This window comes from Solea solea, chromosome 15 (genome assembly GCF_958295425.1).
Source record: "Solea solea chromosome 15, fSolSol10.1, whole genome shotgun sequence".
Lineage (NCBI taxonomy): Eukaryota > Metazoa > Chordata > Actinopteri > Pleuronectiformes > Soleidae > Solea > Solea solea.
In genome coordinates, this window is record NC_081148.1 from 14,650,329 (window position 1) to 14,674,536 (window position 24,208).

The 24,208-nt window shown below is 42.7% G+C and overlaps 1 protein-coding gene across 3 annotated transcripts; it reads right to left on the reverse strand.

Moving 5' to 3' along the window:
* Positions 1-519: 519 nt before the first annotated feature.
* Positions 520-24,152, reverse strand: vit (vitrin). 3 transcript variants are annotated; one of them, XM_058651789.1, is made up of 23 exons: positions 23,726-24,152; positions 17,459-17,549; positions 17,153-17,218; positions 16,662-16,818; positions 16,435-16,568; positions 16,221-16,298; positions 15,193-15,393; positions 14,529-14,573; positions 14,116-14,154; positions 13,980-14,030; positions 12,978-13,040; positions 12,381-12,443; positions 10,015-10,089; positions 9,654-9,719; positions 9,215-9,277; positions 7,541-7,603; positions 6,826-6,873; positions 6,308-6,373; positions 5,248-5,395; positions 5,056-5,159; positions 3,322-3,548; positions 2,726-3,239; positions 520-1,910 (listed from the first exon to the last, which is right to left on the reverse strand). In XM_058651789.1, the coding sequence occupies exons 2-23, from the start codon at positions 17,490-17,492 to the stop codon at positions 1,732-1,734; spliced, it is 2,484 nt and encodes an 827-aa protein (XP_058507772.1). In that variant the 5' UTR covers positions 17,493-17,549; positions 23,726-24,152; the 3' UTR covers positions 520-1,731. The 3 variants fall into 3 exon arrangements, with proteins under 3 accessions (XP_058507772.1, XP_058507773.1, XP_058507774.1); XM_058651790.1 differs by lacking the exon at positions 9,215-9,277; XM_058651791.1 differs by lacking the exons at positions 13,980-14,030; positions 14,116-14,154; positions 14,529-14,573.
* Positions 24,153-24,208: the final 56 nt, after the last annotated feature.

Below are 24,208 nucleotides of genomic sequence, written 5' to 3' on the forward strand. Positions count from 1 at the left end.
CATGATTGATTTTTAGGCACATTGAAGGACTATTAATTGTACTGGATGTGCAGTGCTTAACACATGTATGAGACCACCTGTCAAAAACATAAATATTGTTTAAAACTAAATGTTATTGTTTATTTGGCTAAAACATTTTTTTCTGTTCAGGAAATGCAAGTAAACAACTATAATTTGACACCTTAATAAGAAATAATAATGTGCTTTACTGTTTTTTTTTTGTAAAACAGTAATTTTGAAAATTCATGGATACTAATAATAATGATATGTTAGCATTAAAAGTATAATTTTGGGTTAAATAGCTTCTACATACTGGTGTATTAAACATTACAGAAACATATAATTGCTGTTAATGTATGGCATCTGTGGCTTTGGTTGGTGGTCTAATATGTGTTAAGCACTGTATGTAATGTATTATTGTCAGTTAGAAACCATCTAACAAATCTGTGTGTGTCTGTATTTCCAGATTCAACAAAGGCATCACTTAGATCAATGAAAGCAAAACAGGTGAGCAGCCACTTTAATTTCACTTTTATTTTTATTAAAAACTCCAAAAATAAAAAAAAACAAAACATTATCTGAACATTATTAGCAAAAGGCTTTTAATATGCATATGTACAAAACAGGTCTTAATGGAGGAAATCATAAATACTCTTAAAAACAAAACAGAAAGCATTGATTTTTACTCCAGGCTAAATGAACATCTGCCATCGCTCTGCACGAACATATACTTCTCTTTCTCCTCCACGTCTTACACATTTCTACTTCCTTCTTCCACGTTGCTGACTAATTACATCACATTCACTTGTTGGTTGCAAAAGAGTCTCATTTTCACCTTCTTCCTACTTTGTATTTGAACACCTTTGTCGTACAGAGGAACTATAACAATGTCCTGACTAACAACAAATCTCTCCTATTAGGAAGATCAAAAATGCATCATTTCTAAAAAAAAAAAACAGCAAAAAGTTTATCCTCTATACAGAGAATTGTATAAAAAGCACCATATTAAGTTTATAAAGGAAGTGCTAGGCATGCTTTGCATCTACAGTTCTCTGCAAGCACCATGTCCCGATAAGACAGCTTTCAGTTTGTTAGTCAGTCTTCATAAGACAGCCTTTATGCAGTTGTCGTTAAGGGCCCTATTATTTAAGATTAATTGCGCATTTGTGCTTTTAGTCGAGAACTCCCTTCTGCTCCTCCAGCATGTCACAAAATCAATCAGTCAGTCAAATGAGTAGTTGGGTAAACTGAAAAATTGACGATTAATGTCAAATTTTCTGCAGCTCTTCTCCAGAGGGTCAGAGGTTGAAGGTTTACATGATAAAGTAAAAAAAAAAAGATGTTTGTTCTATGATACAATTGATCTTTGAATCATTTGGGGGAAAAAAATGCACAACTGAAATTTTTTTTTTTTTTTTAAACATTTAGGAATACTGTTCTTTTTAAAGGCGGCAACAAAGAGCAACTGGCACCACACGAGAGGCCAATACGTGTGCAAAACCTTTACAATTAGCTCCCCAGGTATATTTGGGACCAAATGCTGATTCACTTTGAGATTTGTTTCGCACCTGAATTCAAAACCTCTCCCCTGTTTAAATACGAGGAGCTGCAGCCAATCCATTACCACCATCTGGGCAACAGCGTGAGTAAATTTACAAACAGCGTCCTGTTAAGACGGCCCCACGGTGAGGACGTCCCTCTTTACACCTCCCCTCCACCGTCCGTGCGTCCTCAGTTCCTGGGCTGTGAATTGTACTCCTGGCAGATGTTGTGGATGATCTTGGGCACAAACTTGTAGAGGCTGTCAAACTCATCCACAAAGAAGGAGTGCTCCTTGTCGGGGTCTGTGGCGATGTAGTCCAGCTCGTCCTGGGCTGCCCAGGCGATGCCGATGGAGTACGCGATCACACCTGCATCACAATCACAGGGAGGGACAGCGGGTTAAATACAGATAAATACACAGGCCTCACCATGGACTGACACACACACACACATCAGGCTGTTTAAAGGTCCAGTGTCTTCCAATTTTAGTCTAATTTGTGTGAGGGATTATCAGACACAATTTTATCATCATCAGACGCATCAGAGTCTTCCCGTAAGTATTAAACATGTTTGATATTTATAGTACGACTGAACCCCGCAAGAACCAACGAGAGCGAGTTGACCGGGAATCGCATGTTTGGAACCACGTGTGTTTGGAACCGTATAAGCCAAGTTGATTCCGTCCTCTCAGCTACCGACAGTCCACCTCCATGCCGGTTTGTGTTCTGAAGTCGCGTGAAATCGCGCACATTTCTGCGAGACCCCACGTCCCTGGGATCTCTGTGCGGTCCTGCGTCTCGACTGGATCCTCTCGTCTGTGGTTTCTCAGGTTTGAAACACTGAAAACACTGTAGCTTCCACTACAAGCGCACACTCTGGCTTGTCTGTCCGTTCATGGTGCTGTAGAAACATGGCCACCGTGTAGGCGCTTGTGTAAAGTACATATTCTATGGCTAGAAAAATCCATAGACCATAGAACACTCTTTGGTATTCTTTGTTGTTGTTTTTTTTCATTCTGTTTTTGTTTTTAAGATAAGATATAGAGGATGGAGCAGGATGACTGCAGCAAATGACAAGCATAATGGTGAAATTACTTCTAAATGCAAGGACATTGCAAAAAAAAACTGCTTGACTTGACCATTTCTCTGCATTTTTCCAGATTCTTTTGTAGCTGAACTCTCACCTTGGCGATGCACGGCCAGTGCAGGAGCCCTGACGTCATCGTAGGAGCGACCGTCCGTGATGACAATCATGACCTTGCGCTTGTTGGGTTTGGATTTGCTGAAGAGCTGCTCTGCGGCGTAGGTGATGGCGGCACCAGTGCTGGTCCCGCCACTCCAGTAGTTGATGCGTTTGATGGCATTCAGCAACTCTGCCTTGTTGTTGTACTGTCCGAAGGCGAACTCCAGCCTTTGCTCGTAGGTGTACTGCACGGCGCCGACTCGCGTGTCCGTGTCGGAGATCTCAAACTCCCGCGTGACGTTGGCGACAAACTGCAGCACCGTGCGGAAGTTGCCCGTTCCCACGCTGCTGGATCCATCAATGACGAAGGCGATGTCATTGGCGTTGAGGCAGGTTTTGCTGCACATCAGGCGGTCTGTGTCGCAGACTCGCTTCACCAGGGGCTGCACGGTCTTCCTCAGGGCAAACCAGCTGGTCACGGGCAGGGAGTAGTAGCCGTTGGTCCGACACACGGCCTGTAGGACGGAGGTAACGCTGTGTTACAAACTGGTATGTTTCAGCGAAGCGCTGACTCACCTGTGTGCTGATATGCCCCACCTTGTCTACAAAGTTTGCCTCAACCAGGTTTTGTCTCTCACTCTCATCAGGGCCCTCAATGGTGACGAAGAATATGTTGATGCCAGACTCACGGGCGAGTCGAGACGCCTCCTCCACCTTGTCCGTGGGCCAGCCGTCCACCAGCACCACAGCCACGTTAGGAGCTCCTCCTCGGTTTCCATTGGCATCGCTGAAGTAGTGCTTATCGATGTAGGAGAGGGCCTTCCCTGTCAGGACACCAGAGGGCAGCAGAAAGATGGTTAAACTGCAGGAAATGGGTCAGTAGTTGAAATGCACACATTGAAATATCAAAAGAATATATCATTTCAGAAGTACATGTTATAACCTTTTCAGGAGCTTTGTGCGTTGCCTTAAAAATACTGCTTTTTACAGAGCTTCAGAGAGTAAATCATAATCTCAGTATTGATCAAAATGAATGGGATTACCAGGTCAGACAGACGCCTCTGCTGTATAATGTTTATAATAAAAACCTAAGAGACGTTTATAGTCAGAATCTTAAACAAACATTAACGCACATATTTTGATAGATGCAATAATTGCCACTTTACTCACATCATCAATCGTGTCTCTTCATGCAAATTGTAAATATTCTTACAAAAACATTGCAACTTGAATGTACAGGACTTTATATTATTATAAACAAGATTTCATTTTTATTCTATATAATTTTATTCTCTTGTGTTTGCAACATTCAGGACAGAGCAGGCTTCTCATTTCACTGCATGACGGTTTTACTCAGTTTCTCTGTGCACCTGACAAATAAAAATCCTTGATAATTGATGATTGACATGCCCTATGTCATGAGACCGATTTGTGGTCGCCAAATAAATTAGCAAAACTCTTTTCCAGGCATTTTACGAGATGGAGAAGGGGAATAAAAAAGATGTTGTGATTCGTTTATCAAACATGTGTTACCGGTAAACGGCTGCATTAACTGTTCAAAACAAGTGGAAACCGGACATGACGACAACCAGAAGACACTGAGCTACCGTTTCGAAGCCGTGCGTTTTACGATTTGGTCTGCCTGAACTCCTCAGGAAAACATTTACTGATGTTATATATCAAGTGAGAAGTGTGGACTTCTTTTTGCAACCAGCAGAGTCGCCCCCTGCTGGCTATTCAATATATTTCATTTCTGCATTGGCGTCCTCCAATGGTCTATGGTCCAAAAAGGCCCACCAGGGGTCCATGGCCCACACTTTTGACCACTAAAAACCCTGCGTATATAGTACCTAAGTGCATTGCTTTATATTATCATGAATCGTTTGTATAAACAATGGCAGAACAGTAAAAGGATGTGTTGGGGTTTATAGAAACAAAAAAAAAAACCCACTGGCACTGTTGTAGGATTACAACAGTGTGCCTCAAACACAAATAACACCTATTTGTATCAGCATGCAACGTTTAGCAAGTCATAAAGGCGCATGTGGCGGTGCGTACTGACGCACCAGCCGAGGCAGAATAACAGTTGTTACCCTCTGAAAACTGACCCCCATGAGCTGGTGAAGCCAAAAGCATTTTGGTCAGAGCGGAGAAAAACCAAGGCTCACAGAGGCAGAACTGTAATTTAGGTAGCACTGTCTCTACGCAGATTTAGACTTAATTCTATCCTTGCATGTGGAAATGTGCCTGTGTAGTAAACCAATGCGACAATTGCACCCCTTTCGCTTTCACACGTTTACTGTAGCTGGCAGCGCAGCGTGGGTCACTCACCCACATTTGAAAGTCCTCCCTTCTGCACAATCTTGCCTATGGCTGACTTCACCTCTCTGGAGCTGGAGTACGTCTTCAGACTGATCTCGGTCATGGGGTCGTCCCTTCATACAAGACATAAAGCAGTAGCATTGTGTTTTCCCAGCTAAATATAAAAGGTGCATAATAACGCAGTGGGACGAGTGCGAGTACCCGTATTGGATGATGCCCATCATGGGTCCATTTACACCCACGTTGATGGTCTGAGCCACATCAGACAGGAAGTCCTTCTGGATCTTAAAACGCCGCTTCCCAATGCTCCAGCTGCCGTCCATCAGGAAGACCAGGTCCACTTTACAATCTGCAGAAACAGCACGTGCCGCAACATTATAATAATATCTAGATGCAGACATTAAGGTTACCAACTGCAGTTTAGAGCAATGTTTTACCAGTAGGCTTGTTTATTTTGTGTCCTCTAACCAGCACGAGAATTATATGTTTGCACATTTTTGACAATGGCAGGTTCTCTGGTTTCCTCCCACAGTCCAACAACAAGGACATCATGTTTAATATCTCATTTGAAGGTATTAAACTGATGGTAGCCTATAGTAGTTCTCATTAGCACAAGCTATTAGTGGGATATTACTCTGGAAACAAGAAAATAACATGGTATTAGTGTAATATTATCTTATTATTACCATCTGTAGTTACATTAGAATTAAGATGGTGTTGCCATAATTATCCTGCTAAAGCAACCAGGAGCAGCTCCAAAAAGACTGGAAACTGCTGGTGGATATTGGCCAAAAACTGGTGTTTCCTCCAGAGATCCTGGAACACGGAAGTCTGCCCAGTGGAGGTTGGATGCAGAGGGTTTGTGGCAACATCTACCACCAAACTGCTGAGTGGCCTGGGAGTCGGCCATCAAAACTGGATCGGAGGCAGCAGAAAGAGAAGCAGCCAGTGGCTCCGGATGACAAGGAACGACCCCTGCTGGGCCCCCAAGTAGCAAGGCAGGAGGTATGCGGTCAGCTTAGGCTGGACTCAGGGAACAGGACGCCCCTGCCATGCATAGTTTCATGAGATGTACGCCACAAGAATAATTGGGCATGGGATGCAGGCTCAGGACTCAGTGCCGAAACACCCTAAGATCTCGAGGAGCACTGCTGATGATGCGTCCCAATATTTCAACCTTCAAGCTTCTTCTACCAGTCAACCATTCACCTTATCCTGTGTTTATTATGTAACGTGTTACCAGGAACTGAATTCTACATACTTGGGTCTCCCTGTGGCGAAGGCTCAGATGCTCGAGGTGGAGGCTCTTGCTCCCTCACGCCAAAGCCTGAAAAATAATAAACAAAAACACATGGAGAATTCAGCTCAGATTTACTGTTTCATGCCGAGGAGAAGAAAACTCAGAGGAAATTTTGTTTCCTTTAATAATCATTGACACGTGCTGATGGAAATACTTAAATAATAATTCAATTGTCTCATCCACAGCCGCCATACAATTCCTAAATATTTGCCAGTTAGAATTTCCGTTGGACACAGCACATCTGCAGCTGCCCACTTTGCAAGGATCCCGTATTTGTGAGCAAGCATTTGTTGTGGTGAAAATCGTACCGACAAGGAACTGATTTTATCCTCAAGCAACCATTTGACTTTGACTCCAAATCCCCTCAATTACAGGCTGGACAGAAACCCGGATTCTTTTCCTTGGAGAGCCTTGCTTTGGTTTGTGAGTCAGACAGAAGCCAGAAAAGAAGGAGCATGTTGCTGCACAAGCTATCTTACCTGATTCATAAATGTTTGCTTCTGGTTTCCAGGCATCCACTGGCTCCACTGCACAGATAGTATCGTACAAGCAGAGCATTAGCAGATTTAGTAGCAACACTTACTGACAACACAGCTACACAATAACTCAACACCTACTCATATTTATAAAACAAAGGCAGTGGCCATCAGTTTTTTTATTTTTAATAGATGCTAAATAATGTGTCCACTGTTTACCTCGAGCAGTGTTGTTATGTAAGAAAGTTCAAATACTTTGTTAGTACAAAATTCACATATCTGTACTTTATTTATTTTTCTAGCAACTTTTACTTTTGTTCCACTGCAGTTCGCGAATAAATTGTGTACTTTTACTGCACTAAATTTCCTCTAAACTGTCTTAATTACTCGTTACTACCAAATAAAATCAGAAGAAGAAGAGTTGATAATGGTCTGTATTTATATAGCTGCTTCACACTAGTTTTGCCATTCACACATATAGACTAGCAGAGCCAGGAATTTAACCCACAACCTTCCAGTTGATACTTTTACTTCTAAAACTTAAGTACATTTTATATCAGAACATTACTTTTGATGCACAAGTACAGTAAATTTCATATACTTTCAGGATTTGACTTCAGTAATATTATAAAAAAAAAAGTGACTTCAACTTCTACCAAAGTCATTTTCTGGTAGGATACTTGTCCTGAAGCTTTTAGGTACTTTATACAAGACTGACCTCGAGTTTGGGTTGTGTCCACTGGCATCTTTCGGATGGTCTCTGAATCAGGGGCTCGTGGAGCTGAAAGTAAAGACATGGTGAGGCGGTGATGACAGGCTGTGAAACACAACATTTGAAACATATGCAAACACACTCGCTTTTGCAAACCATGTCCTTTCTAGTTGGATTTGGAGGCTCAACTGTGTCACCAAACTCCATGACCTGTAATCCTTGCATGGGTGTTGTAGAGGTTTGTATGATGAGTAGCTTTAGAAAACTGACTTATTTGCTTCCCAGCTTTTGAGAGTTAGATGAGAATAATGATACCCTTCTCTTTGTATATTAAAGTCCCAGTGAGGAACTTCTAATTCGCCCCGTGGACGTCACTTTTGTCTCCGCTCGCCCTCCCTACCCTCAGCACACACACATACACTCCCACACAAAGAGAGAGAAGAGGAAGAAGCCTTGCTTTCTTCTGCGCAAGACATTAGATTTTTGTTTCTATGATACTTTGGTAAGTTTTAATATCAGTCTTTTAATACCTGTCTAGACTGCAGCCAGGAAACTTGGAGCTGCACGGTGCGAGAACAGCAGCAGTTCTGATTGAGCGTGCAGGCACGTGGTTTGTGGAGCACTAGCTTTGATTTGTGTTCTATTGATTTGAGAAGCTAAAATCATAATTAAAATATGACTGTGCAGCTCTACTGAATGTCCATGTTTTTTTTGTAGCAGTTGAATTAACTTCTGTTAATGTTTGCGGGTAAAATGTGTCACTGTGTGCAGCACGGGAATGTCCCCGTGTGACACGACAACAAAACACTGCTATACAAAGAGAAACAGAGAGTCAGGTGGAGCTGATTATTAGCACGGTGTGATCTCACTTGGCAGTGGTTTGAATGTAGCGGCCATTTATTTATATTAAAAGTTACATACTGCAGCTTTATGACAAAACAGATTATAATAAGGGGCTTAGACTAGGACGTGCTCAGCCTGGCTTAGCATCAAGACTGGGAGCAGGAGAAAAGAAGGTACCGTGGCTTAGTCCAAAGGTCACTAAATCCACCTTCCAGCACCGGTCCACACAGGTTACATCATAGCAGGAATTTCACACACGTAGCCCTGACCAGAAGCATTTTTTAAACCTCCTTGCTTGCTGTGACGTATAGGGGATTTAACCTGAGCTGCCAAAAAAAGTGTTGCACTCAGTGCAGGGCCAGGAGGCATCCTGTGTAGTCACAGAGGAATGAACTTAAGCCACAGGTGCTCTGCTAACATGCTGCATTCATCACAAAACCTGTGTCGACATCGTGCTCAACTTCCTCATAAAGGTTCATCTCATTATATATTTTTTTTTTTTTTTTACAAAAACCAGAAACAAGATAGAGGTATCAATATCCTCATTTAACTCTCTGCAAGGACTGAGATTCACCATACTATTATACTATACTATACTATTATATAACTATCTATCACTATCGTATAGATAAATTCCCTTTTTTCCTGTCATAATGTGTTAGTATATTCTCCATATAACAGACACGACGCATGTATAAGACAATGTAAATGCTAAATAAAACATTACGAAACATGTCAAATATGAACAATAAGTGAATAGGTTGTACAACAGAATATAATCCATATGACCCCCAAGACTTGTTAGTTCCCAGTAAACAGAAAAAGAAGAACACTTACGGTGCGGTCCAAAGTTATAATACCAGCGCTCATACTCAGACATATCAGGCCTGTGATCCCGAGCTAGAGGAGGATGTTTTGAAACCTGTTAGTTGCTACAATGAACTTCTGAGAGAAGAAAAGCACACATTTCCATGGTTGTGATTGGTTACATGACCTCCCCAACCAATCCCATACCAGTGAAAACAACGGCTTTATGCAGTTCAATCACCTCACACTCTCTCTCTCTCTCTCTCTCGCATGCTGCCTAGATGGCATGTAAACACAACGTCCTGAGAGACACTGCGTGCACTTTACCATGAAGCAAACTTGAAACAACACAACACAACACGTTTTCTTAGCAGACACCGCACTGCACCAGTCACTCAGACGTGCACGTGCAAACTGACAGTGTAGTGACCTTCCTCAGTGGAACGGGGGCAGAGAGGTGTGGACTTACCGCTTATCTCAGGTGTGTCTGTCTCGCTCCACGTGTATCCTGCGTCTGGACCCGCATGACTAACGTCTGAATGTACAGCAGAGAAGGTGGAAGCATCAGCAACTACGACGCTTACGTCCAAGCGTTTAGTGTAGCTCCTCTCTACTTCCTTGTTACTGATCATCACATGCAAATCAATCTCCCACCAAATTGTCCGTGTGAGAATTAGATAACGTTACTGTATTCTGAAGGCCCCAATGTTGGTATTGGAGTAATATATTACAAACATGCAGCCGAACCGCATTTACTGTAGCGTGTTTAAATAGGAATCAAAACTCAATGTTTATGATTTGCAAAAGAGCGATGAGCATTTCCTTGATACCTGATGGTCTTCGAGCTCCAGTGAACCAATCGGGACGAGGGAAGGAGGCGTGCGCCCAGTCCCTTCTGGAAAGAGCTGTGCAGGGGAAGATTAGAAAGCTGTGTTTAGCACAAGCATCAAGGAGAATCATACTTGTGGCCCCCAGCGGAACCTGCCACATCATTAGCGGGGTACGCACAAGATGTTCAGACCTTGAATCAGACACTGCACCCTTTCGCTTTCTGTGTGCATTGCAGAAAGACAAAGGAAGGCCAACTCTCCAAAAAATGCAAATGTGGTTCTCATTTTTGTGTTTTCCATCTGCTGCTCCTGGCAACACAACTTGTTGGCATATATTCTAAAGTTTTACCTTGACGTGGCAAAAACATCAGCGCGGGTTTCCCAACTTTATGCCTAGAGAGATCTGTTTGATAAACCCAGTGAATCTATTTTGGTGACCCAATCGTATCTCCTGTGTCCTCCAGCTGAGAAAAAATGATAACAGTGCATTGTTTCCATCCAAAGTGACAGAGTCATGATAACACACTTCAGTTAACCTCTCCCTGTGGTATAGCTCACACAATCACACAGCCTGGACTCTGAGGTTCTCGTCCAATAGCAGCCAGTGCACGGGGGCCTTTGTTGACTGGGATGAGCTGGTACAGTGTCGCCGGCCACCCAGTGAAGCATGTGAGTATTATTCTAAAGTCGGTGTCAGACCAGGGACAGTGTAGACAGTGGGATACAGAGATTAGTGTAATCTGCTGCTTGTCAAAGTCCCAGCACTGTAGAGCAGACAGCAGTGTTGGATTTTTCTCATGAAAAAGGGTGCTTTAAAAGTTAGATTGCCACTTAAGTGATGAGTGCAGGCCCCAAAGGTCAGACTGGGGATATGAGCCTCACTTCTGGTTGTAGTTGTGGCTACAATTTGCCTGTAGGTGTCTAGTCAATATGCTCTTTTTTTTTACAAAGAATTTGATCAATACTGTTAAAACAGATGATTTTAAAATGTAACGCTAAATCGCACTAAACATTAGTGCAAGTAGAAAACAATACCTTGCATTTAAACTGCGGGGAGATGCGACGCCACCGCAGAAATGGTAACATGCTCATTTCTGCTACTGGGCCTGGTTCATCTATACAAACCCATCAAATATAATCTTGACAGCTTTTACAGAGACTGTTCATGGTTTGTTTACAGTTGTCAAGTAAGCGTGCCTCGCGAGAAAATGTAAAGCTAAACTGGATCGTAACATTTCCAGACGGCTGAGCAGTAACACTGAACATCTGTTTGGAACAGCCAAGTGGCAAAGCGACAGAGGAGAAAACCTTTCAGCCCGTAAATCAGAGTGTGGAGCGCTAACATCTCCAAAGCATCCACCCCTGCTGGAGTGTCCTTGAGAGAGACACAAGCACTGTCGGCTCCTGGGATGCTGCCGAGTAGCTGATTCCAGACTCTGACCTCTGACCACAAGCATAGAGAATTTCTCTGAGGGGATCAATAAAGTATCGCAACATGATCCACAGGCTGCACGTCTGCATAGCTGCTCCCCGCACTGGTCAGAGATTTCTATAAAACGTGTCTCTACAGCAACACGCACGGCAGATGAATGATGCACTGGACTGCTCCCGCCGCACTGTAGGAATCATATCATACAATCAACCGTCACTTAAACGGATATAGAAGTGTCTTATTTTTAGGGATCCATGGTTGAGAATTCCACAGAAGCAAAAACACAAGCGCATTCCTCAGTGAGCCAAACCTCGCCTGGTTTCAATGGTGAGAGCTTTCTATTCTTGACAGTCTAGAGAGCGGACCCAGATCCTGCAGGGCTTTGGACTGACTGATGCATCTCTCTGGGATCAACACAGAGCAGCTTGGTCCTGCTGCTTTCATCTCAGTCTCCTTTTTCTGCAAGCTTTTACAAGAGAGGCTAAGAGGCCAGACCAGATGGCATCTGTAATAAGATGTTATTAGTGCAGTGACAGAGGGCATTTCTCATCATGCAGGTCTTATCTAAAAAAGAAAGTTGAGAGCCCTTTGCTGACCGGAGATAGGGATGAACTCAGTACAATAATAGCACACCCATCACTCATCTTTGAGGTGTACGAACATACTCTCCTTTTCTTTTCTTTTTTTTTTTTGGGTACAGTGAAAGTCTGCTTGCATTTCTGCCTGCTGTTTATAGAGGACTGGGTATGCTTTGAACTATAGCATCCCGCAGAAGACAAACATTAGTGCATCTTCAAAAAAAAAAAAAAAACCCACACCACATCTTCAACCAGGCCGTTATTGCCGATTGCTGTTCCTCTGTTTGATCAGACGTGTATACATCTCCGCGTCTGTGACTGTGTAGCGCTCTCACTCGGGATCTGGAGATACTTACTGGGGTTTGACTCCCTCATGGTCGCAGTCCGCTCGGGTGGGCCTGGTTGAACCCTGTTAAAAGCTGTTGTGTAGCAATGAGAAACAGGCAGACAGGAATAGAGGAGGGGAAAAAAAAGGTGGGAGAAGGGGGTACAAGTGAGAACTTCGGTTCTTGGGCTCCATCCCGAAGCGCAGCTGTTTTGCTTTGAGCAAAGCTGAAGGCAATTCCTCCACAGCATGATATCAAAAACAGAGAGATATATGCTGGGAATATTCACAGGCCTTAACTCAGCTTTATTTGCCTCTTTTCATCTCAGAAAATGAAAACAAAAAAAAGAGAATAAGAGGATGTGTGTGATGACAGAGAAACAGAGGCCATCATGATAGGAATGTTAGCTGAGATGTGCAATGGAGTGGATTAGTGGTGACCCCTGGGGTGAAGATCACAGGGGCTTATGGGTGTGGACACGGAGGTCAGACTTACAGCGGGCTACGTCTCCTGGATTCTTGTCCCAACAAAGACAATGTGGCCCCCCTTCTGCCCTTGACCCACATTCTCTGTCAGTCCCACCTCATGTGTCTGTTACCCTGTGTGTGTGTGTGTGAGGAGGCTGACCTGGACCAGCTGGAGAGGATAGCTGCCTTCTGTTTGCAGACCCCGGCTCTGGTCTCCGCAGACCTGGGACCAGAATTTTGGAAACGACGTCACCATGAGATATCACGACATAACATTGCGGTGACAAATGGTGGACAAAATGTCATGGTTCTATCAATGTGAAGTTTTGTCCATCGTTTGTCATCACTGTTCGTCACTGTTGTTTTTGTAATGGCATACATAACCTTTCATTCTAATCTGTACTTAAGTGTAGTGACAATGTGTCTTTTTAAAGTACTTTTTATTGCTCTATTCTATTACCAAGACAATTATAGTATTGTTGGACATATTATACAAAGAAAACCGTTAAAATAATGCACCTCCTTTAAAAAAAGATCCTACTATGGATGATTTAAGAATCATTCATTAATTTTCTCTCTGCTCATTTGTTCTTAAGCAATTGTTTTGTATTATTATTATATTGTTGTTACACATTTCCTAACTACCTTTTAATATTGCATTTTTTTCCCCTTATTTATCACTATTACATTTACTTTTCGCTTTTTCATATTTGGTTTCTTCACAGGTGCTCTACCATGTGACCTTATCTCTTGAAATGATCATTTGCATATGTGCACCCATGAAGGCTACTGAGTCCAATGTTTTCAGTCTATGGATACCTTTTAATTGGAGGTATCTATGAATTGATCTGGATGATTTTTTATATTTCACAGGACGGCGTTAAACGGCGGATCCTCACATTCAGTCCACACTGAATCTCACTAAATAGTGACTCACACAAAGAGACTCTAAGCCTGGGTCTCAGCAGCGATGGCTTCTCCGTGTTAGTGTGTAAAGCAGCTGTGATTGTACGGAGATGCCATGCAGTGTGTACGTGTGTCACACAGAAGGAGTCAAAAAGAGAAGACGACGGAGCGGATGTGACGACAATATGAGGGGATTAAAAGGTACAACGGGGGGGGGGGGGGAAGACACATCAAGAAAGATTTAAGTTTGCTTTACCTGCACTGGTACGCTGTGGAAATCTACTCGGATAGGCACCTCCTCTGAGTACTTTGAAGAAATGCCATCGTTAAGTTCAACTTGAATTGTAAGATTCTGTGCAATTGCAGCAGAGTCAGTGAGAGTATTGACATACCTTGGCTGGGACTCTTTCCTTGCACAGTTTGTGTCTTCCCTATACCAATAACACAATATGTGCAAATTAAGACAAACGTCTCTATTTACATGTATATTAGCTTTGAAGATACCAAATTCAACATATTTCTCATTTGACTAAATACCTTTAGACCAGATTATGGTCTTACTGAACTGAACACACACAAAGTTGTGCTGCTGATGATAACAAACTCGCTTTGAAAACAGAAGCAACTGTCATTTTTAATACAGAATGCATACATTAACCCGATGTAAGCCTGATGTGAAGCAAAAAACCCCCCCTGCTTAACGTCAACACATATTCCTGATGTTAAGCAACACACCAGCACCTTCATGCCACCAACACAAAAAAAATCAACACAGTGTTGACCCTGTTCGCTTGGCTTTACTTACTTGAGCTCGCGGCTGCCACAGAGGCAAGGTATGGGTGACTGCTGCCTAGATAGAAGAAAGACAGATTGGGCGCCAATATGAAGAAAGAGAGATCATGTTACAGAAAATGAAGGAGACAGAAATGGTTGGGAGGTCGTCTGGCACACGGCCCACTTCTTTTACACACATACCTCAGGATACTGCCACATTGTCTAACTTCTGCGGCTGCACTGCTTTCCAAAACAGGCAAATGACTCACGGTGATTATAGTCTGATGATGTTTTCATCTAGACTGATGAAAGGTCTGGTAATCAAGTGTTAATTCAGTCAATCAGCTGCACGACAAGGAGCAAACTCCGAACCCAGCAGTAATTTGTTCCATTTGCAGCAGTGACTTGTAATTACCCGGCCACAACCATTTGTCCTCATCACTCATTTTCACACAGATTCACACTAGTTAAAAGCCGCTAATATTGTTAGTTCGAGTCCGGCGAGGCAGCACGCGTGGCTGCAGTGGATCGCCTGTGCGGATCGGTTTCACTGGATCATTAGCAGCATCCTTCATCCAGGTAAATACACAATCCTCCACAAATCAAACATGGATCCACTCATTAAGAAGAACAGAGTTTGTTTTTGTATGGATGCAAGAAAGGATGTGTGATTCAAATGTGTTTGTTTGAATCACCTGCGTCCCTGACTTTGTGCACAGCAGCTCGGGCTTTGGTGGTCGTGGGTGGCGGTGTGGTGGTGGTGGTGGTGGTGGTGGTTGGCACGGGTGTGGTGGTAGTTGTGGTGGTGGGTTCAGGCGTTGTAGTTGTGGTGGGTGCAGGTGCAGTTGTCGTGGGCAGTGCTGTCGTCACCGCAGGGGATTTGGCCTCCCTTTGACCTGCAGGGAGACAAAGGCGGTCGTGTAGTAGTTGGATGCATGAGGAGGAAGAGTGTCTCTACTAACTGCTGTGTTGTAATGCATTCTTCACATTCTTAACCAGACTGCAGTGCCACGACTCCTCAATCAACCTTAGCGAAGTGTAACATGCCAGAGTCAAGCACAGCGATGTCGGTCTAATTACTTTTTGTCAGCAGAAAATCCGACCTGGTGATGTCATTGGCCGTAAGTCTTAAATAAATGCAAAAAAAATATTGTGTAAGCAATCTAGACATCCACAGACCCTTCCCTTTTTGACAGAATTTTGCTCCGAAGTGTTCAAGGTGTGGTCAGATAGTCCTAGCTTTGCAACTTGTTTGTCAACCAGCTTATGGCGCGTTTCCACTAGCTCGACTCGACTCTCCTCGGTACGGCACGGTTATTTTGCTTTTCCATTAGCGATAGTATAGTACCTGGTACTTTACTTTTTTTATACGTGACGTCGTCAGACTGCCGTCACAGGAAGAGACACAAGTCGCAAACCGAACAATGCCGAACTATAGATCAGTTAAAAAGACTTAACAATCCTGAAAACATGGGTTTACTCCAACGATTACCATGGAAATGTCTAAAATCTCCTCATTTAACAGCGGAGTCTGGTGTATTTAGCGACGGCACTGCTGATCGCGATTGTGAGTCAGTCACTAATCACTAGTTTGTGTGTGTGTCGCGTGTAAAACAAAACCAACCAAGCTGGGACCATGTAGTAGAAACACAGCTTTTTTTCAGACAATTTATATTCACATAAAATATTAATGCTGGGAGTATAAAAATAGCACTCATCTCACTTGTTTTCACATAGGTTGGTCTTGAAGGCACATAGTCCAGTGTAGAAGGATAGATGACTCCTTTCTTAGGCTTCCCCACTGAAACACAACAGAGCCATTTGCTGAACGGACTGCGTGACTTTTAAATATAACAGCGTTTAGATCTAGTGTCTTCAGTTTGTCTTCAGATGACGGACACAGCACACACACACACACAAAAAAAAATCATCAATACCTGAAACAACAAATGACTCCCTCCATTTTGGGAGAGACAGTGATCGCACCCCATTGGAGTTGCTGCCTTTATAAATATTCTGCCCGGCCATCTTCCTCACAATCACCTTTCCTCCCGTGTTTGTGATGACGCCGCTGTGGATATTTTTGGAATTAAAAAAAAAAAAGGATTATAACCTTTACTTGTCCCACACAGGCTTTGGTCCCAATCATCACGTCACAGTGTACCTGTGGATGGCAGCGTTGCAGATGCTGGAGATGGAGGCGAACACGCCTGTCCCGTAGACTTGCTGCTTTGTCTCTTTGCATTGTGCAGGACACTTGGCGATGAACTCAGGGAGGTTGATCTTTCCGGCCCTGACATCACACTCTATGTCTGGAACAACTGTAGAGGCAGAGGTAAGTAGCACAGTAGAGTCAAAGGCTGGATTTGAACCAGATCAAGAAAAACATGCAGCTTGTAAAAATAAGTCCAGTCTTTTGATAAAGAAATCTTCACTGGTATTTAATGAAGTCTAAATAATAATGCAAATCAGTGCTAACACACAAGGTATTGCATAATATCATAACATTCCCTTTTGTCTCCATTCTTTACAGAAATAAGTTTTGTATAGTGTAAATTTTAGCTTTGTAAAGTTTTTCTAGGCGAGGCAAATGCAGTGGAGACCTGAATACTGGGGGTGATGGAGATTACAGGCTTGCTTGTTGATGATGTCTACCTTGCTTTGGTTTCTTGGTCTTTGATCCGTTGGGCTTGGCCCGGCAAGCACAGGAGAGGAGGAGCACTGCGGGTGACGCACAGGGAATTTCACATAATAGCAGGCAAAGGCAGATAATGAACAACCTGTTTACTGTGCAAACTAGATCTCTGTGAGGCGGCGTGCCGGTGTTTACTCGTGCAAATGTGCAGAAAAGTCACACTGAAGCAGGTAACGGGAGTCTTTTTGGAAATGTGACATGCTGCCGTCAAAGGTGATGTAGTAAAGACTAGTGTTCTCCTGCGGAGAGAATGACAAGTTGCTCACCGAGGCAAATGGCAGTGATTGATGCCCTGATCATGATGAGTGTCGTGCTGGTTCAGCAGGTCAGCCAGATGTTCCAGTATAATCTCGCAACCTTAGAGGAAGAGACAGAGGAAAAAGATGTCATTGATCATCTCCTGAAACCGATTCCCTGCATCCCGCTTACTCCCTGAAGCATTACAACGATCATATTAGTCATTATGTCTGAGCTTGTCAGCTACAAACAAGACAGAGTTGCTTCGGCCATTGAGACACAGACTATGGACAGAAACCTGCACAAAGAAGAAGAAGAAGAAGAATGCCGTATCTAGGTGAACGTGGCCAATTATATATTACATAAACATTTTGGTAAGTTGTGTTTTTTACACCTACAGTTAGATCAAAAACCGACTTTCAGTGTTGCTTGTTCCAGATGGGCTACAAAGGCCTAAGAGTGTTTGCCAGAAGCTCAACAGCTAACATCTGTGTTCTAAGACAAAAACTGTGTATCTAAGTCATCCCACTACCTTCTGTAGAGTCAGGCTCAATTACAGAGCGCACACAAACATTATTTAATGACTAAAGAATGAGAAACTGTGTCAGATGGTGTCTTTGTTTGACCCCAGCAACCACATCAAGCCGCATCCCAGTTTGAAATACAGTCTGTTTACAGTAGACACACATTTTCTTTCTCTGTCTCTCATTTAGTTTCAAATGTTAAACTCATGTCAAGTCAATCTGGTCCGGTCCCATTTTTTTTTTTTATTTTTTTTTTTTTTTACTTGGAACTGAGTTACAAGTGGCAGTGGTTGAAATTGACCGCTATGAAATGGGACACCACTTCAAGAACATAATAGGTCATCAGTGTTCTCTGATGGCTTTTTATGTTTGCAGGCACGACGCGTTTTTGCAGGCGCGCCGTCGTAAAAAACACAGAACAATGAAAAAAGCGTGCCGTCGGCTGTTGTAACGCTCACAGTGGTTGTCGGCCTTCTTTTGCTCTTTCTGCAGCACAGGAAACATCAATGGCAGTCAAGTTTATGGACGTTCATTTATTGTGCTGTCAAATGTTCGCTTGGATTCTGTTATTCTGGGGAATAATTCAGCTTAAAGGGCCAGTTAGACCACAGTTGGGACACGTGACGCCTCCATGTGAATGTGCAAAATGGATGAAATGGGACAGCGATACATAACATGCTCAACAGTTTACTGCTACATGTAGCTGCTCCTGCTATTTATAAAATAAATATAATTCTTTGCCTACTCTGTGTTTACCATGGTTATAATAGTTTTGACTTTTTGTTTGTAAAATTTGTCTTAATTAGTTTTTAGAGAGGGTTTGCTAGTTGTTGTTTTTTTATTAGTGTTTTGCAAATGCTTAGTTTTATTTTAGTTGCAAGATTCAAAGATCATAATAAGTATTGTGTCATAAAAACCCAACGAAAGATGTAATTTTAACCCTTAGTGCTCACGCAGGTGCACCCTTGGTATATTGCAGCAGTAATAATACACAACTCACTTTACAATTTACAAGACAATTTACAGGACACATTTTTCGCTACAATTTCAGTTGGTTTTGTAAATGCACAATTCAGTTTCAGTTAGTAATCATTTTTTTCTTGTAGTTTTTTTAATTTCAGTTAACGAAAATGTTTTTTCAATTTCAGTTTGGTTATTTCGTTGGTTTTCGTTAACTATAATACCCATGGTGTTTACTGAGCTAGTGCCAAAAGAAAATGTTTGGGCAAAATGAAGCCTCTCAAAACAGGACATGTGATGCAAATGTGAGCCTTTCAATTACAATGGTTCAAAAGATTTATTTTCAAAACCCTGGATTACGGATACACTGTTAAAAAGAGTTTCCGACACTTTGTGTGGTTTAGCTCTTTTTGTTCATAAAGTTAGAGAGAAATACATTTTCAGAATTGTCCCAAAAAAGATTCATCATGATTCATTTTATTCCCCACACCTTATTACAGTAGAGGATGAGCTACTTGTGAGACCAAGGTGGTGGGAAGAAGCGCCTTCCTAAGGAGGTGATGACTGAGGCCTCCCTTTTAATAAAGGAATGCTGTACCTCCCATGAGGGCAGCGTCATGTCAGCCACTGCCGCCACACACCAGCAGCTGCAATCTGATCAAATTGGAGCGTGTGATCGTACAAGGACCTCTGAAGCAGGGTCATATGTGATGCAGCTCCGGCTGACATCTATGGTATGTTAGCGCGATGAAGTCATTTAACTACAAACATATTTGCGAGAAGAATTTCCAGAGAATAAATCTTGTTAGACAGAAGCCCTACCGCAAAACAACCATGGAGGTTCCCTAGAGCAAGGTCCTCACCTCTAACTGAACACGGCTGCTGTCAGATTGACGCAGGAACAGGCCATTACTTTAAGACGAACCAGTGAATTAGACTTTAATGTCGTCATCATTTTATCCCGTTACACATTTGTGTTGAATTGTATCATATTTAGTGCATGTATTCTGAAGGAATGGCCCAAATGTGAGGTCAAAGACACCTTTGACTTTTCTTGACCAAATTCAAATCAGTTCATCTATGCAAACTTGAATGGGAAGCGTGTACAACACGACAAAAAGACAAGGCAATACGGTCATTGTCAATGGCTGTGACCCCGATCAAACTTCTGCTGCAAAAAAATGGGATTGCATTTGGGAAAATGCAGATCACATATTCAGTTTCATGCTGAAAGTCAAATGAGAAGATCGATATCTTCTACATGTAGCTACAGCCAGTGGGACATCAGCTTAGAAACCACCGAAACAGACACATGTGTGACATAATATTATGGAGAAACAAAGTTCACCTATTCACCTTCATGCTGACAGTTAGATAAGCGGAGTGATGTCACTCTCACGTCAGTGGAATATTAGCTCAACTAAGAATTAAGGCGGAAATCCAGGCCCCGCAGCAAACCTGTTGCTCTTCCCATTAGTGACATAATCCACCTGACATCGTCTCTTAACTTCAACACTGAACACGTTATGTCTTGTTTGTTTAATCTGTAAAAAAGTATTTAATAAAATAAAATAAAAATCATTGAGTGTTGAGTTGATTGCGTGTAACAAACAAACAACATGCTTTATTCCAGTTTAGAGAGCCGTTATCTTCTATGTATATGAGCTGTTCTGTGATTGTGATTTGGGATAGGAGTGAGTACTCCCTATCTTTGCTCTCCACAGATCCTGGTGATTGATCCAAATGTGGTGACAGGAGACCTGGGATTGACGAGTGCCTGGTGGTGGGAGGCATAGACTGTGGAGGCAACAATGTCTTTGAAATCGGGACACACTTAGTTGAATCTGGCAGAGATGATCTGTGCGCTCATTGTAAATAATGTCAATGTTGCTGTAAATTACATTTGTGTGTTTAGTCATGGTTACGGCAGGGGGTGAAACGCCACTTTTGTTTACCTGGCTAGGGGGGTATAGGGATCGGTGTGTGTCTTTGCCTTCTGTTTTGTGTGATAGGCTTTTGTCAGTGTCTGGTTGGAGGGAGGTTGGGATTTTTGTTGTGTTATTTTGGCCTGGGATTCACCCTGAAGTCTTTTGTAAATATATTCTCACGAGCACTGTCGCGTTACACTGTAAATTATCATAAATTGTTCACAGTTGTCACACAATTTTCACTCTCCATTTGTGTTGTGTACGTGCACTCTGGCATCCCCGAGGCCGGGCGTAACCGTGTCACTCTTTTCTTTATCCAAACTTTCAGCAAAAAAAAAAGAAAAAAAGAAAAGAGCTTTTTCCAAAAACGTTCAATCTATCCCTGAAGAGACAAGTGCTCTCCAGTTCTGTTGTAGTTTAATTGTGGTATGCATGAGGTGCTTGTTGAAAAAGAAAATGGTTTCGTGTAAAAATAGAAACTTTATGAACACAGACTACAATTATATCATATTTACGTGAAAATCGATACAGCTAAGCGAAGTTTGGGAGTGATAGGACTTTCCCCTGATGCGGCTGGAAATTTTTATCTGACATACGTGAGCGCTGACATGATTTTTCCACAGCGTTGTGCTTTGACAAGCCGGTCGATGACTGCTGCACACTCACAACTACAATTTGTCCTTGCGGGGGAAGAGAGATGAGGTTGGGAACAAGCTGGGACAGATATGTACATCTACATTACAGGAGAGACAGGAGAGACTTGCAGCGCAGAAGAGGTGAGTCAGTGCGCTTCACTGGATAAAGCAAATAACAAACCTGATCTGCAGTCACCTGCAAGGAAATCCTAGCTGTGAATACCAAGCTCCCCAAGTACTAGAGAATAAGCTTTTTTTTCTTTACGAGAGGCATGACATCTTCGTATTAAACGTGCAAAAAAGAAATAATAATAATAATCATTTAAGAACTCTCAACATGAGCCACTAAATGCAGGGCAAATAATATCCTTTGACAAACGGGGGGGAGTTTCCTGTACAGTAGATAATAGATCCTGAGGCCACACAGAGAGAGAGAGGGGGAGAAGAATTAGTCTGAGATAACTTATCAGATGCTCAAGCAGCTTTGAAGAAGGCCACAATGTGTGAGACCTTTCAACCACGCTACCACCATAAATCACAATCAGGCTTTGTGTGAGTTTGTGTACACCCGTGTTAAAGTTCTCATTAGGCATTGTGCATACAGCACAGCTTCAATTCTCCTTCTGTGGTGATATCAGCAAAAAAAAGGTTTCAGCAGGGTGGGGAGACAAATCAAACAAAACGTTGAACGTTTCAAATGCTGACACTTAACTTTGAAAACATGGCAAAATTAGTTTGGCAATTTCACAGCCACTGAACCCTGCAGCGTAGACAAGTCGCATCGTTTAAACGCAGCTCAGATCAGGGCAACTTACTGACAATCACCTACGGTTAGGTTGTACAAAGGAAACCTGCTGCGGTTAAATGAACATTTCCAGCATCTACAGACTAATTTTTTCTTTTCAATCCTCCAGAAATCTGATAACACAAAAGGAAAATCACACCTGGCAGGAGTGCAGTGACTGTAATGCTAACAGGATGTCAGCACACAGTGGGTTTCTCAAAGCACAGGCAGACCACACACACCTGTGATGGTGCGACTGAAAGCAGTCGTGCATGTGCACAAAGCACATACACTGACATTAGCTCTGTTTTAATAAATCACTGAACCCCTAAAATGTCGGGTTCTCACCGTGGTGAACTTAAATTCACCTTCAGTTAAAACACTGAACTGAACTCAAGCTTTCTTTTATTTCAACAGCACCCACATTTCTTACCCAGGGTTGCCTGCAGTGAGGAAAAAGACCTTTAGGCAACAGAGTTCATTTGAGTATCACACTGATTCAGAGCTTTATGTCCGTGCTAATGCATTTTTATTCACAGCCTGTGCCAGGAAGCGTTAAATCCCAGCATTCAGGGGTGTCAGGACTGCACTGTACACATGTCAGATGTGCCAAGTGTTGAAACAAGCCAAGTAAAGAACCACTGGAGAGATCAGACACAGGAAAGCCAACATGTCTCTGCAAGGTCATTTCAATTGCCTTTTGGGCCACTGCTGCTGCTGCTGCTGCTGAGATTCTATTTGTCTATGGAGCACAGAGCAGAGACTGAATTACTTCAGTCATTGGCACCAGCTTCAGTGCAAGCCAGAGCCTGTAGTCTGCTGCTGGACATGTTGTATAGAAGAGACCACGTGGAAATAATCAGACTCTGTCACTCCTTACATACTGTAAATGTCAGAGAGGAAACACAAAGAAATGACACAAATAATGAAACTAAAGGAGAGGTTGAGGAATTCAGCTCTTGTGGCAAAATGAGTCACTTACAAAATAAAGGCACAGGGAACACGATACAAAATCTGCGTCATTTCCACACGGTTGTAAATGAATAAATATGTCACAGTATGGATATTTATGCAACATTCATTCAGCTGAAAACATCACTTGGGAGAAAAGGCTTGTTTACCAAAAAAGGGGAAAAAAATCTGAGAAACGGCTTATTTATACTTTATTTAAACTCTCACAAGCTGGAATGAGAGAGAAAGGGGAAACACAACAATGCCTGTATAACAGCAATAACAATAATAAAACGCTAAAAACCTGGTATAGTGGTGATTAAAACGTTCCATGGAGCGGAAAAACGAGTGCGCTTACACTCCACGGACGCCAATCACGCGCAATTACGCATCGTTTAAAAGGAGAATTAACGCCACGCAGCAGCAAACACAAACTCCCTACTTCACATGTGGAGCTGCTTGGTGGCTTGATCAAATCCATTCTCTCCGAATACGGTAATGAAGGTGAGCTTACCTGATGAAGTAACAAATAATCCTCCGGGATTCAGTGAATAGAACTTAATTCCCTGCGCACTGTTCGCCCGAACCCTGACATCAAGTGTGCGGAGCAGCGGACGTGTGTGGAAACGTTTAGACTCTTCCACCTGAACTTTTACTCGTGCGTGATCGCAGCAGCGCTCATTAAAAGTGGAGAACGGGACGGTGCCAGAGTTTTCCCCTCCTTGCCCGTCCCACTTCGGTCTCTTCACAAACCCAGGCAGATGAAGATCAGTAACCAGTGGCATCAGGAGAGGATACAGGGCGCTGGCAAGCATCCTTTTGTTTTTTCCCCCCGCCCTTGGGACAGTAAATGTATTTTCATTTCCAAAATGAAGATTTGCTTCTCTTTGACACTTGAAACCTTACCTTTCACTATAGAGAGAAATAAATCAACAGCAACCACAACTACGGGCTACTGTTTTCTGCTCTATAACTCACTCACTCACTCACTCACTCA

What these genes read in the sequence shown, in the direction of transcription:
- vit (XM_058651789.1), bottom strand. Translation starts at nt 17,492, where the DNA reads ATGATCAGGGCATCAATCACTGCCATTTGCCTCG. An exon ending in AGCAAACATTTATGAATCAG is followed by an intron (nt 6,374 to 6,825) that starts GTAAGATAGCTT and finishes ATTATTTTTCAG; the next exon opens with GCTTTGGCGTGAGGGAGCAA. An exon ending in AGGCAAACTTTGTAGACAAG is followed by an intron (nt 3,240 to 3,321) that starts GTGGGGCATATC and finishes TCCGTCCTACAG; the next exon opens with GCCGTGTGTCGGACCAACGG.